General features: G+C 36.8%; 2 protein-coding genes across 3 annotated transcripts in view; both read right to left on the reverse strand.

The window, feature by feature from the left end:
* Positions 1–15,076, reverse strand: part of LOC123527773 (uncharacterized) — a 188,998-nt gene that overhangs the window by 26,898 nt on the left and 147,024 nt on the right. The gene's annotated exons all lie outside the window — the stretch shown is intronic.
* LOC123526979 (5'-3' exoribonuclease 1-like) overlaps positions 1,337–15,076 on the reverse strand; it is a 67,865-nt gene continuing 54,125 nt past the window's right edge. Inside the window, exons 32-40 of one of the 2 annotated variants that reach the window (XM_053523771.1) lie at positions 14,054–14,181; positions 13,597–13,737; positions 11,835–12,230; positions 10,148–10,292; positions 5,391–5,595; positions 4,978–5,053; positions 3,402–3,518; positions 2,413–2,542; positions 1,337–2,113 (exon numbers count right to left, since the gene is read on the reverse strand). In XM_053523771.1, the coding sequence (XP_053379746.1) occupies positions 1,665–2,113; positions 2,413–2,542; positions 3,402–3,518; positions 4,978–5,053; positions 5,391–5,595; positions 10,148–10,292; positions 11,835–12,230; positions 13,597–13,737; positions 14,054–14,181 (1,787 nt within the window). In that variant the 3' untranslated portion in view covers positions 1,337–1,664. The remainder of the gene's footprint in view (positions 2,114–2,412; positions 2,543–3,401; positions 3,519–4,977; positions 5,054–5,390; positions 5,596–10,147; positions 10,293–11,834; positions 12,231–13,596; positions 13,738–14,053; positions 14,182–15,076) is intronic. The other variant, XM_053523773.1, reaches the window with a different exon arrangement.

A 15,076-nucleotide genomic window follows, 5' to 3' on the forward strand; every position in this document is an offset into this window, starting at 1 on the left:
TTCTGTTCACATAAATAAAACAGTGAAGGTAGTTCTGCACGTCTGATTAAATGATGTAGCATCATTTATCTAAGTAACGTAGAATAAAGCCTGGACTCAGAACATGAAATTTATGAATAAATGGCAATCTGTGAGTAAAATTATATAAACAGCATCGTTACTACCTTTCTAGAGATATAATATAGTATTAAGATGTTTGACGTATTACTGGTAGATAATTTCAAATAATGTATCAAAATCAGCTTGAAATGTGCAGATCTCTTTTAATCATTGTCAAATATCTTCCAAACAAGCACACGGACCTATACATTTTATTTCACCATATCATATGTTAGTTATAATCGTGGATTTCATTAAAATCTACACTTAGGAAAAATTCTATAATCAAAACCACCCGTAGACTCCCATTATGAAAAATTGTGTGGTGTCCAACTTTTTCAAATTAATCTAGCAAAAAGCTAGCACATGACCCTATCTCTATTATTTTCCTAATTTTCTAAGTTCATTATGAAAATTTGAAAAATCACAATTTATTCAAATTCTTTACTGTAGAAAAAATTTCAGTCCAAACATGCAGAACTACCTTAATTATATTCTATGGAAGAAATTTTATCCATCATCGGGAGTGAATTAATAACTTTGGTTACATTTCACTATGTGAAAGTATAGGTTTTTTTAAATATTGATCAAGATTTGAATGAATGAACCTCAGTCTAACAAAACAAATTAAAATGGTTCAATGAAACATGACTTATTTTCTTCTTAGATTAAATGCTAAAACAAAGCAAAGAAACAATATAAATATCTATATTTGTATAAATCATAATTTACTGCATTTTAAACATTTCATAAATGTTCAAGTATTTGAGACCATAAATCTCTAAACAAAAAATAAATCAAACTGGATGTTAAATCCAGGTTCTTACAGACTATGAATAGATCACAAACTTATTTTACATTCATGTGAGTGCATGCATCTACATTTACTTATAGTTGTAACAGATATTTGTATGGGCACCGTCTTTAGAAGAATGCTTATCAAAAAATCAATGCATTGTTTTATTGTCTGTTATACCATTGTTCAGAGTTCAGATGCACTGGAATTGAACCACAATGGTGTTAGCCAGAGGTAAAATATCCAAATATCTGAACAACGAACCATGGTAAATCGTTGTTACTGATCACTTGTGTGAGTTTCTTTAAATTGTGTCAAGGGGATGAGGAGAGACGGTGCGCACAAGATTGTGTCTATGTATATAGTATAGTAACAAAAAACAAAGTCCCGTAACTCTGCAATTTTTTTATCTGAAAGAACCTAACATGCCCCATGCACAACTACTGTTGTTACTGATCACTTGTGTGAAGTTTCATTAAATTGTGTCAAGGGGATGAGGAGAGACGGTGCGCACAAGATTGTGTCTATGTATATAGTATAGTAACAAAAAACAAAGTCCCGTAACTCTGCAATTTTTTTATCTGAAAGACCCTAACATGCCCCATGCACAACTACTGTTGTTACTGATCACTTGTGTGAAGTTTCATTAAATTGTGTCAAGGGGATGAGGAGAGATGGTGCGCTCAAGATTGTGTCTACGGACAGACAGACAGACGGACGGACAGACAGACAACCTGAAACCAGTATACCCCCCCTTACAACTTTGTTGTCAGGGGGTACAATAACTGTCTTCAAGGGTAAACACTTCAGCATAAAAAATGTTAGTACCTGCAATGGAACAAATGGCGAAACACAAACACTTTAGCATATAAACAGTTAGTACCTGCATTGGAACAAAAGGTGTCACAACACAAGTGGGTTGTGTTTTCACTTCTTTACTTTGTTTTTGATTGGATGATGTGTTTACCAATGACCTGTCATCATTTCTAGTTTCTGCATTCTGACTGGTAACTAAATCCTGAGGATTCTGGGATATGGTTGTTTGATTTCTTCCTTGCTGCTGGTTGGTTGAATTAAACTGCGAGTTATTCTGAAGCTTTTGGTGACCTCCCCTGTTGTGTTGAGTGTTACCCTGACCTCCACTATAAGGTCTCTGCTGCTGCTGCTGATACCCCTGGTAACCTCTAGGACCATGACCTCTATTTCCCTGATAGAAACCTAAAATATACATAACAATATTATGCCAATGCAATTTCAATGAGGTTATGATTTTTAGAAAAAGAATAGTTACACATAGTTAAAAGATGAGCTATAGACATGAGCAGCAAGATTTTTTTCGCTTTATTTTCTGTTTTGGTTTTCAGTCAAGATGATGATAATTTGTTTTCTTTTGTAAGTAGCAGGGTAGGGCCCATGTGCCCCATCCAAAAATATTTCTGGCACAGACAGACACCTGGTAAGAACCATCGCTCCTCTACTCTGGACATATGCTTTGAAGAATCAGAAAAAGAATATACCTGTAAAGGTGTTAACTGGACTAAAGGCAGAATTTGGTGATGAGAATTGTCTCCCCTGAGGCATGGCACCTGGCACATACCCTGGCATTTGCATCATAGGGTGAGCTGCCATCTGTTGCATGCTGCCTCGCTGAAAAAAAAATAAGGGTTAACAAAATTTAAGAATTGTCTCCCTTGGTATTAGATAAAGTTAACACCTTTGTGTCCAGGAAGCTAGCATATAAACTTAAACATGACACTGGCATCATATGATGTGCTATTGTTGGCTGCAAGTCAGCTTGCTTAACCTTTAGCATGCTAGATAAATTGTCGTCTGCTGGAAATGTCGTCTGCTAAAATTGTAAAGTTCATTCAATTTGCTCCAAAATTGGAAGAAATATTGTCAGAGTAGCAAACAGCTTGGAACCTGATCAGACGCCGATTTAATCAGCGTCTGATCTGGTTCCAAGCTGTTTGCAAAGGCTGTTAAATTCGCCTGCAGCAGGCTAAGGGTTAAATAGCATAATTTTTCAGAATTGTTTTGCTTAAATGAAATTTCACTTTTAAGAATTGTCTCCCTTATTATGTGTTTACACAGATCTGTCAACCCTGTAGTATGGGAACCATATACAGAAGCTGAATCACTTGTTAGCAGGGATGATGCGCATTTGTTTGTATAGTTGAGTTTAACACCATTTTTGAACAGTAACAGAGTCATGTTACTGCAGCCAGTTAACTTCACCTTTGTTCCCTGATTCTGTACATGTACTGACTGTATCTACCCATTAACTGGACAACTTCTGCACATCGATTAATGATACAGGACAACTAACTTCAGAAAATTTATCAGTCTAACCTTCACAACATACAATTCCTTCTGCATCTTGAATGTTACTGGCAACATTTTGCTTTTTAGTCATGTGCTCTAAGTAAAGAGCAAACCACTTGGGTTATAACTTGGGTTTTGCAGTTTGTTGATTAAGTTATATCACAATAAATATTTTACATACCAACTGTAGTAAGGCAACACTGGCAGCTGACTCGGCAGCCTCTTCTTTCGACTTGCACATTGATCCTTGAAATCTGGCTCCATTGAATAACGATACTACACAATAATGCAAACCATTCTGAAAAACAACAGATGCATAACATTGAATCTTTTTCTTTCTTAACCTGAAGAAGGTCTTTATAAGACAGAAACCGGTAGTTTAATGAAACAAATCGTTCATTCTAGCATAAAACTGCTGTTATTGTCACTTTTCGGGGGTGTTTTAACAGGAGAGAAAACGTGTGTTAACAGAGAGATTCTTGCGCTCACGTGCTGTTATAACACCTTTTTATATATGTACGTTCTGTGGCTAAGCGTAAACGCATACGGCCCCAAAACGGATAAGGGACAATATATTAATTCATCTGGTTTTTTACGCATTTTCTGCTAGAATAGCGTTAGCGCATGTTCTTTTCGTGTTATAACATCTTCAGAATCTCTCGGGAATCGTTGGTACCCTCGTCCTAACGGGCTCGGGTACCAACCAATCCCTCAGGATTCTGCAGATGTTATAACACGAAAAAACATGCGTTATCCCTACAAACTACCCAGTATCTTACGCGCTGTCACCTCGTCTTTTATTGGTTTTGTTTTTTAATTATAGTCAAAATCTTCCTTTGCCCAAATGATGCTACAGACAACGAGTGCTGAAGGTTCATCAACTGGTTCGTAAGAAGATTAAGCTCTGATTGACCCTGAAAGGGGCAAAGTGAAACCATCTGAACAAACCTGAGAAAATCCCCAACAAGGGTGCTAATGACCAAGTTTGGTGTAGAACCATCAAGAGGTTCATTGAAAGAAGTTTTTTGTTGTTGTTTTTTTAGCTCATGGAGACCATAAAAGGATAATCAGTCTATTGACAAAGCCTGAGAGAAGATCTTATACGATACTACAGACCAAATTTCATGAAGACCTATACTGTGGCATATCAGAAGAAGTCATTCAAAGCCTTTTTCTATATTTTGCTTGCTGCTCATTAAAAAGGGGAGTGGAGCTTGAGACTGGACCTTGGCCCAAGTTTGATGGGTATCCATCCAGCGGTTCATGAAGAGATTTTGTTTAAATAGTCTACTATTTTTAGCTCTGGCAGCCCCTTAAATGGGCCAAGCATATTGATTTGAACAATCTGGAGAGAGGACTTGCAAGGATGCTGCAGATAAAGTTTACTGAAATTCCATAGAGTGGGAAGAATATTGTTTAAAGCTTTCTCTATCTTTAGCTCCAATGACCCCTAAAAGCAGATGAGAACTATTTGAGAGGACCTTAACAAAGATGTTACAGACCAAGTTGATGAAAGACCATCAAGCAGTTCATAAGAAGTAATTCAAAAGTTTTCAAAGGTCCAAGATAAACCATTTCACATGCTGAAAGATACTCCGAGGTTTGACAACTCGAGTTAAAATACTTTTTGAGATATGCATCAGAGAACTTTTGTTGGACAGTCGTACAGCAAGCTGGACAAAGGCAAATCATAGTGCTTCCCCCATACTATCTTTTTGTGGGGTTGCACAATAATTGATAGTAAGGGTTATTCTTACTTTGGGTATATAATCATACATGGGCAGACCCATCTGTAATGACTGGCAGAAACTCATTAGCTCCATCACTGGATTCCTGAAACAAATAGAAAACTTATGTCCAATAGATTGCAACTTATAACACACTTAGTCTAATATATCGGAAATCTCTTATGTAAGTATATCAAAACAGTCACACTGTTTTACAGCCTGTCAATACTTCAAAACTTAAAATGTATTATTTCAAACACATAATAAAACAAGTTTGGAAAATGCTAAAAAATGCTTGAATACTTTATCTCTTCTTTCATTTTGCTTGTGAAGACACCATGAGGGAGATGGACACTTTTTAACTGTTAGCGCAGTGAATTCTTATACATCTGTAAGTATGACAATAATAACTAACAAAACTGAACAAACAAACACTGTCTAACCTATTTCCTCCCCTGGACTGAGGCATTAGCAGAGCTGGTCTCTTGTTCTGTGCATTTCCCTGATAACCTTGTTGTTGTCCTTGGTGACCTTGTGGTTGCCTTGGTGACTGATGACCTTGACCTTTCTGCTTCTGGTACCCCTTTCCCTTCTTCTGTGGTTCCTGAGGCTTATCAGCATCAGGCTGCTCCTGTTGTTTCTTGGCACCTGCATAAATAATCACATTCAAGTTCATTTGGTCAAACAGGTAATTCTATGATAAACACAAGTAAATCTATGAAAAAAATAGACTGAGGCATTAGAAACACTGTTAAAATAAAATTCTCCCAAAATAGTGTCTGTATTCTGTAGCAGAGGCCTGTGAAAGACTGAAATTCAATGAACTTTTTCATCAGTTGAAATCATTGATGTGACTGCCTGTATCAAATGATTATTCTTTAAAACAACTGCTTAAAATCCTGCCCTAGTGGTTTTACTATGTAATAACATCCAACTGTTAATTACACTACAGTAACCTCATAAGAAGAGGGTCATGATGACCCAGGATTGCTCACCTGAGTAATATGAGCTACATGTTTCAAAACATCAAATTGATGTTAAAAAAATTAAGAAAGTGGGTCATATTTATGGTCACTGAAAGTCAGTTTTAAGATCGGTGTGCGAAACTGTACATGTCTCCCAAATTTCAAGGCTGTATCTTAAACAAGAGGGTCATGATGACCCTGGATCGCTCACCTGAGTAATATGAGCTACATGTTTCAAATGTCAAACTGATGCTAAAATATAAGTCAGTAGGTCACATTCATGGTCAATGCAATTCAGTTTTACATTCAGTGTGCAAATTTGAACATCCAAATTTCAAGGCTGTATCTTAAAAAACAAGAAAGTAGGTCAGCAGGTCAAGGTCACAGTCAAGTGACATCATATTACTTAGGGTCATCAGGTAATTATTATCAAATAGTCTCGGAAATAGGATCAGATAATTTTTCAAGTATTTTTTCCTATATAACTAATATAATAATTAAGTGACCCCGGGGCGGGGCCTCTTTTAATCCCAGGGGCATAATTTGAACAATTTTGATAGAGTACTACTAGGCATTGCATCATACCAAATATCAAAAGCCTAGGTCGTGTGGTTTCAGACAAGAAGATTTTTAAAGTTTTTCCAATATAAGTCTATATAAAACATGGGACCCCACAAGGCAGGGCCTTTTTTCATCCCAGGGGTAAATTTTTATCAATTTTGGTTGAGGACCATAAGACTATGCTACAAACAAAATATCAAAGGCCTAAGTCATGTGGTTTCAGACAAGAAGATTTTAAAACTTTTTTCCCTATATAAGTCTATGCAAAACTTTGGACCCCCAGGGCGGGGCCATATTTAATCCTAGGGGGATAATTTGAATATTCTTGGTAGAGGACCACAAGATGCTGCTACATACCAAATATCAAAGCCCTAGGCCATGTGGTTTTGTACAAGAAGATTTTCAAAGTTTTCCTTAAATAAGTCTATATAAACAAGTGAATGAAGTATTGCCATGCAATACAAAGTCCCCTACTGGAAGGCACCTAATTTTTTCTACTGCAGTATAACATAATGAACTGATATCTGTCAATGATGTATAAACAATATTGTACTACATATACAATATGTTATAACATTATAACAACACACTTGGATTAAAATGTGCATATATAAAAACCCACAGTTGTTTTCATATTGAATTTTTTTGGCTGATTATAAAAATGTTATCATGTAAGTTATTTATAGTAACAACAAAGGGAAATTAATCTTTAAAAAAAAAAAAAAAAAAAAAAAAAAAAAAAAAATTAATAATATAAGTCCACAAGAAACTCTTTACCAGGTAGAGATAGGTCAAAATACACCTAAAATTGGATGTAACATGCATGCTGTACCACAGAAAAGTGGTCTCGATTTTCTCTACTGCCAGTAATAAAAAAAGTTACAATAAAATCTTATTTATAGTAACAACAAAGGGATGTAATTCTAAAAACAAGGGTGCCTCATGGTGGTGAACATTTGGTCCAAGTTACATCAAAATCCTCCATGCATGAAGAAGAAATGTTCCATACAAAGTCATTCTTGAATTTGACCTTTGACTTCTAAATATTGACCTTGACCTTAGACCTAGGGACCTGGTTCTTGCGCATGACATGTTGTCTCATCCAGGGGAATATTTGTGCCAACTGATATCTAAATCCTGCTTTGCATGACAAAGTTATAGACCGGACAGGAAAAAAATCCTCTTGACCTTTGATCTCAAAGTGTGACCTTGACCTTTAAGCTAGGGTACTGGGTGTTGCGCATGACATGTCGTCTCATCATGGGAAACATTTGTGCCAAGTAATATTAAAATCCCTTCATGGATGGCAGAATTATGGACGGGACAGGAAAAAAACTCTGTTGACCTTTGATCTCAAAGTGTGACCTTGACCTTTAAGCTAGGGTACTGGGTGTTGCGCATGACATGTCGTCTCATCATGGGAAACATTTGTGCCAAGTAATATTAAAATCCCTTCATGGATGGCAGAGTTATGGACGGGACAGGAAAAAAACTCTGTTGACCTTTGACCCCCAATTGTGACCTTGACCTTTGAGCTAGGGGTCCGGGATTTGCGCATGACACGTCGTCTCATCATGGGGAACACTTGTGCTAAGTAATATTAAAATCCCTTAATGAATGTCAGAGTTATGGACCGGACACGAAACAGACCCTGTTCATGCTATGTTAAACATTTGACTGCTAAGTGTGACCTTGACCTTTGAGCTAGGGGTCTGAAAGTTGTGCATGACATATCGTCTTATTATGAGGTACATTTGTGCCAAGTAATATTAAAATCCCTTCATAGATGGGAGAGTTATGGACCGGACAGGAAAAAAACCTTGTTGACCTTTGACCTCCAATTGTGACCTTGACCTTTAAGCTAGGGGTCCAGGTTTTGCGCATGACACGTCGTCTCCTCATGGGAACATTTGTGCCAAGTAATATTAAAATCTCTTCATGGATGGGAGAGTTATGGACCGGACAGGAAAAAAGCCCTGTTGACCTTTGACCTCCAATTGTGACCTTGACCTTTGAGCTAGGGGTCCGGGATTTGCGCACGACACATCATCTCATCATGGGGAACATTTGTGCCAAGTAATACTAAAATCCCTTCAAGGATGGGAGAGTTGTGGACCGGACAGGAAAAAAGCCCTGTTGACCTTTGACCTCCAATTGTGGCCTTGCCCTTTGAGCTAGGGGTCTGGGTTTGCGCATGACACGTCGTCTCATCATGGGGAACATTTGTGCCAAGTAATATTAAATCCCTTCATGGATGACAGAGTTATGGACCGGACACGAAATTGCGGACGGACGGAATGACGGAATGACAGAATGACGGAATGACGGAAAGACGGAATGACGGAAAAGAGCATTCCTATAGTCCCCAAAACTGGTTTTCAACCAGTAGGGGACTAATTATGTGACCCCCGGGACGGGGCCATATTTGACCCTAGGGGATAATTTGAACAAACTTGGTAGAGGACCACTAGATGATGCTACACACCAGATATCAAAGCCTAGACCGTGGTTTTGGACAAGAAGATTTTTAAAGTTTTTCCTTTCCGTTGCCATGGCAACCAGAGTTCTGCATGGAATTAAATTCTTTGAACAATTTTGAAAGGGGGCCACCCAGGGATCATTCCTGTGAAGTTTGGTGTAATTCTACCCAGTGGTTTTCAAGAAGAAGATTTTTTTTTAAAATGTTGACGGACACAAGACGCACAATGGACATTGACCGGTCACAAAAGCTCACCATGAGCCTTTGGCTCAGGTGAGCTAAAAACAAGAAAGTAGGTCAGAAGGTCAAGGTCATAGTTAGGTGACCTTCATCACTTGGGGTCATCAGGTAATTATAAACAAACAGCCTAGGAAATATGGTCTGAAATTTTTTGAAGTATTATATACCATTGGATCTCGATGTGGGGCCTCTTTTCACCCCAGGGGTATAATTTGAACAATCTTGTTAGAAATCCACTAAGCAATGCTACATGTATATACCAAATATCAAAGCCCTAGGCCTTGAATTTTCAGACAAGAAGATTTTCAACTTTTTTCTATGTAAAACTAGGGACACCAGGGCAGGGCCTCTTTTCACACCAGGGGAATAATTTGTACAATTTTGGTAGAGAACCACTGAGCAATGCAACATACCAAATATCTAAAGCCAAGGCCTTGCAGTTTCAGGAAAGAAGATTTTTAAAGTTTTTTCCTATATAAGTCTATATAAAACCTGGGACCCCCAAGGTGGGTCCTCTTTTTATACAATTTGAACAACTTTCATAGAGGACCATAAGATGATGTCACATGCAAAATATCAATGCTCTACACCTTGCGGTTTTGGATAAGAAGATTTTTAAAGTTTTTCCTTTCAGTTGCTATGGCAACTAGAGTTCTGTTTAGAGCTCAATTTTTAAAAGGGACCAAGCAAGGAAAGATTCTGTGAAGTTTTGAGTAAATTTGTCAAGTGGTTTTCAGGAAGATTTTTTTTTTAGAAAATGTTGACAGACGCATGACTGACGATGACACCTAATGGTCACAAAAGCTCACCATGAGCCTTTTGTTCAGGTGAGCTAAAAATGTCCCTAGTAGATAATACTATCTGTTCTCTTATAATAAAACATTCTCTGTATATATTTTCTTTCCAAATGCGAGTAAGAATGAAATAGAAATGAAATCAATAGATATTTACATACCATCAAACAATTCTTGCACAGAAACTTGTCTACCATAACTTTTTCCACCACCACCACCACCACCGTCTGCTGGTGGTTCAGTGTTTTCACTGGTTTCTGATTGGTCTGCTATATTTAGCATCTTCTTCAGAACATCTGACCCATCCTAAACAAACAAGAAATAAGTACCATGATACTACAGTTAAGATTCATACCATTTTATAAATATAAGCCATGGACAGATATACCCATACACAGGGCTCCAGAAATTTTGAGAACTCAATCGGTCCGAAACGAACATCACGACATTGGCGCTACCCCACCCACCTTATTACCAATATATACCATATTTGTAAAACGTGATAGAGTAAAGAAATAAGCATGTCATGCATTAAAAATGATTTACCGGTCACTGCGAGTTACCATACAATAAAAACAGTCGTTCAATATTATATGTGATCGTTACTTTGTTTAAATTTCGATGTTTTTCCAAGAAAATACTTGCAAGGATAAAATTGCCGAGGCATTGTTTTCTTGGCACCGTGTGTCTAAAAGCCAACGCACGTGCCTTCGGTACCATAAACACGGCAGATACTTTGTAATGTTTACTTATTATTTGACGGAATTTTATTAAATACAATGCGTCAAAGTGATTTACTCGACACAAAGTCTCTGCCAAACATCCTCAGTATTTTTAGAATACTCTACAGCGGACCAAACGTGTACGTTATGTGAACGCTTTGATCGAATTTCCCATGTGTATGATACCAAAAGGTCACGTGGGTTAGCTGCGGATATTTCATGTTACTGGCGTTGTACTTCAATAAGCAACTACATTTTATAAAGTTATATGTTCTCTTCTGATGTAAACAAACGTTTTTCAAGACCGATTTGATAAACTGGCCGGTGCGCCTCCCCGTTTTTGTTTTTGTTTTTTTTTTGTCCAGTCGATTTGCAAAGACGATTTTCTGTACTTGTTTCAACTGGACTCAAATGAATCATGTAATTATTACAAATCAAGTAATTATAAAAATTATTTATATCGGTTTCCCGTGTGACGTGTCATTAAATGCAATGATCATTTGTTTCTTTTTACCCATCTTCAAAATAAAACAATCCGTCGGCTAATAATCTAAATAAAAGAAGTGGGTCCCCGTCAAAAGCATTTGGATCCAGTCAGAAGCATTTGGAAACCAGTCAAAAATGTTTAATACATTGCAGTCGGCTGCCTGCAAACATTAAAGGATGTGCCGCGCGAGCACTGTTGTGTCACGTGCTAATTACGGACAGATTACCAAGGTGACAATCAGACCGTTTGACATGTTTATTGATTATCTGAGGGTGTGACCAACAATTTCCTGCTTGGCAGGTGGTCGTATATTGAGATTTCAGACCGAAATTTATACTTTTTCTCCATTTTACGGGACCGATTTTTTTCCATTTTTTCACTTTACGAATCGGTCTGAAAAGTCAAAAATCGGTCCAAAACCGACAAACTTCCTGAGCCCTGCCCATACACATGGTTAATCTATATTCAATCATGTATTGCATATTGCTACAGTGAAAAAGAGCTGGATTGGTACTATGACAAACTTTACTTCATCTCCCCTTATTCAAGGATTTCATTAAAAGCAAGCATGATAGCATCTCATATATTTACGATGCAAAAGTCAGAGAATCTATAAAGAAAGAATTATAAATTATGTACCTCTGTCTCTTTCTCGTTTTCTTCTTTAGATATCTGCACCTCTTCCAGAGATTTAAACATGGCAGCAAATTCATCATTAGAAACAACTTTAGATTTATTAGACTGTGGTTTATTGTCTGTTTTTACATTTGTAGTTCCTGACTGTTTTGTTTGAGTGTCCTTTGCACTGCTAGCTCCAGAAAACAAACTTTGGACATCTATTTTTGTAGCATTCTGATTAGAGTTGCTTCCCTTGTTTGAGTCAGTACCAGGGGAAGGCACTCTAGGCAATACTGCAGCAGCTGTTGAGAGTGATGGTCCCTGGCTAGAACCTTCTGCTAATGGTGGTTGAGATGATCGCAACTGTTTCCAAATGTTGTCAAATTCTGAGTTTGTGTTGGTCTCTGGTTTCGCAGGCTATTGGAAAGAAAAACCGTAATTTAAAATCTGCCAAAGAATTCACACTAAGTAATGAAACCAGTCCTATTTCTGGTGGAAATTTCCTAGTAGATCTACCAATCTTATTCAAACATGAGTTAACCCTTATCATGCTAGACACGACTGATTCTGCCTTTGCGACCCATGTAGATCAAGATCAGCTTGCACATCTGTGCAGTCTGATCATGATCTACACTGTTCGCCATTCAGTCAGTATGTTTTTGGTAAGCACTCCTTTTAGCAGTTAATGGTACTGTCCAAATTGAAAGATGGACAAGTTCATTATCGAAATTTAGCAGTGTAAGGGTTAAAATTTCATTTTTTCCTATTGCTTTCAATTTCTGAGAGAGATAACTTTAGTACCTTAGATTCCCATGTATAATGCACACCCATGTATAATGCGCAACCCCGATTTTAGCCCAAAATCCTGGGAAAAAAACATTTTTGCTCAATTTTGAGGTGGATGGAAAACAAAAGTAGAGTTTATATCGACACCAGTAATAAATTTTATCTCCGCAGCGGAGAGCAGCATCAGTCTTGCAGTACTATAGATTTTTGTTTTCTCAAAACTAAAACCAGTAAAATATTGTTATATTTGTTGTTTTACCTTTTTTAATTAACTATTTTGAATAAATAAATAGCAGCTGATTCAATATTTCGGAATGGTATCTTTCAAAATGACATGAGCTTCTCAATTCAAACCGATAACAAAAGGTGAGATAGTCTTATTGTCACGATCAAATAGCCAGTAACTACCGGCAATTAACGTGTCACCTCGAGTCAATTATGTTGTTCACAGTTTGATCTCGGTTAAAGATAATTCTCCATCTTTAATCACTATCATAATTTTTGTGATTTATTAACATTTCTTTCATCAACATACTTTTAAATTTATATGAAATTAATTTTGTTTGAAAGAAAAATAAACCATTCGATCTTTTACAGAACATAACGGCAATCTTAGATTTTAGTGGTGACCGTAAGTGCGGGGAGTAGTTTCCCTTTACCAAAATGGCGAACATCGGTAACAAACTTTGTTTTGAAGTTGGAAAATTGTCTATACCTGTGTATTATGCGCACCCACAATTCGGGGGTGGTCCCGGGGGTAAAAAAAAACTGCGCATTATACATGGGTATCTACGGTATATCTCCGACAAGGATAGTGCTTTTGAAGGTATGAACATCTGTGGTTTTTGGCAATTTCATTGGTATATATATGTTCAGATTTAAAGTTTTGAACATATATCAAGTGGGAAAGTAACTTACTGTTGGGATTTGATTTTGTGTATTGACTACGAGATCTGGAAAAATTATTCCCCTACATATATTAATGAACTCGAAGTACCTTATTCTGTTGTGACTCTCCTGTTGACAATTTTCTTTTTGACTGGTTACCCTGGGTTACTTTAGGTGTGACAAATGTTGGCTGACTAGTTCCAGCACTGGCTCCATTGAACACTTTTCCATACACATCTTCTTTTGTGTCCTGTATTTACAGTAAGTTTTACATAAGGCAATAAATGCACAATTTTATCATTCAAATCTAGACCATTCCTGCTTTTTTGTCTTAAAATAACCAAACATTGATAAGAATCTTTACTGCAATAGGATTTTAATAAAGATACATAATTATTTAAATCCTACATTTAGTTTACTTATTTAATATTGAAGATCTAATGTAATACACAAATGAGAAAAGACTAAAATAGATCTTATATTCTTGGTAATATAAATCTTTTATCAAACATATTTTAAGAAATACCCAGAAAAATGTTTTAAGACCACAGATTTGAAATTGATACCTGAGTATTTCTACTGTTCTGTCTTTCATACTGACTGTTCTGTTTTTGATAGCCACCTTGATATGCATTAACAGACTGTCTCTCCCACTGCTGGTTACCGCCCCTTGAATACTGGTTGTCTTGGTAACCTGAAAAATATTTTGAAGCATATATTCGAAATATTAAAAAAAAAAAAAATTTATATACTTTCACGTTGATAAAAGTTTTGATATTACATATTTACCATTGTATTTTTGCTGACTTTCCTGATTTTTTAATATTAATCGAACTACTTCAGCCTGTGTTGAAATTCAAAACCCTAACCGATACGGTAGAAGCTCCTTGTAATAACAAATAATACAAATCTACCATATTACTACTAAATCCTTTGGAAAGGATTCTCAAATGAAATTTATTGTGTAAAATCAGTATAATATTAAAAACAATGCTAACTGGAAGGCTACTGGACTACTGTTTTGTCACTGGTTTAACTGCCAAACCAACTGCTTGACAAATCAAGTCAGATCCCAGCTACTCTGGATGGAAAGACTCTAAATTTGCACTATATCATGCAAGGCAATAACCTAGATAGACCAACATACCAGGTACCTTCGAACGGCCAGCACAATGGTTCTATCTTCAGACAATTTTCTAAAGCATGCAATTAAGTGCCATAATACTGAAGTATATTTTGCCATTAGTTTTGAGGCAGCCTAAGGCCCAAAATAAGGTAAAGGGGTAAAGCCCTGGTGGAGGTCAAAGTTAGCCAAAGCCCACCTTCCACAAAGTCAACTGTCCTTCGTGTAGCTCTCCTTTGTTGAAATTCGATGCACTACAGAGTTAACACAAGAATTTACAAATAACGCCACATGTTTGGTAATAATTTCTTTAGCATCACATCATGCTTCACCACCTAAACCTACTTTGCAGATGTTAGAACTCTATTTACAACTATTTCTAACTGTTCCCACTTGAACTTATTTTTACAACTATAGTCCACCTCAAGAAATTTCCTGGCATCAACTGCATTATCTAAAATTCTTG

Source organism: Mercenaria mercenaria, chromosome 14 (genome assembly GCF_021730395.1).
Source record: "Mercenaria mercenaria strain notata chromosome 14, MADL_Memer_1, whole genome shotgun sequence".
Lineage (NCBI taxonomy): Eukaryota > Metazoa > Mollusca > Bivalvia > Venerida > Veneridae > Mercenaria > Mercenaria mercenaria.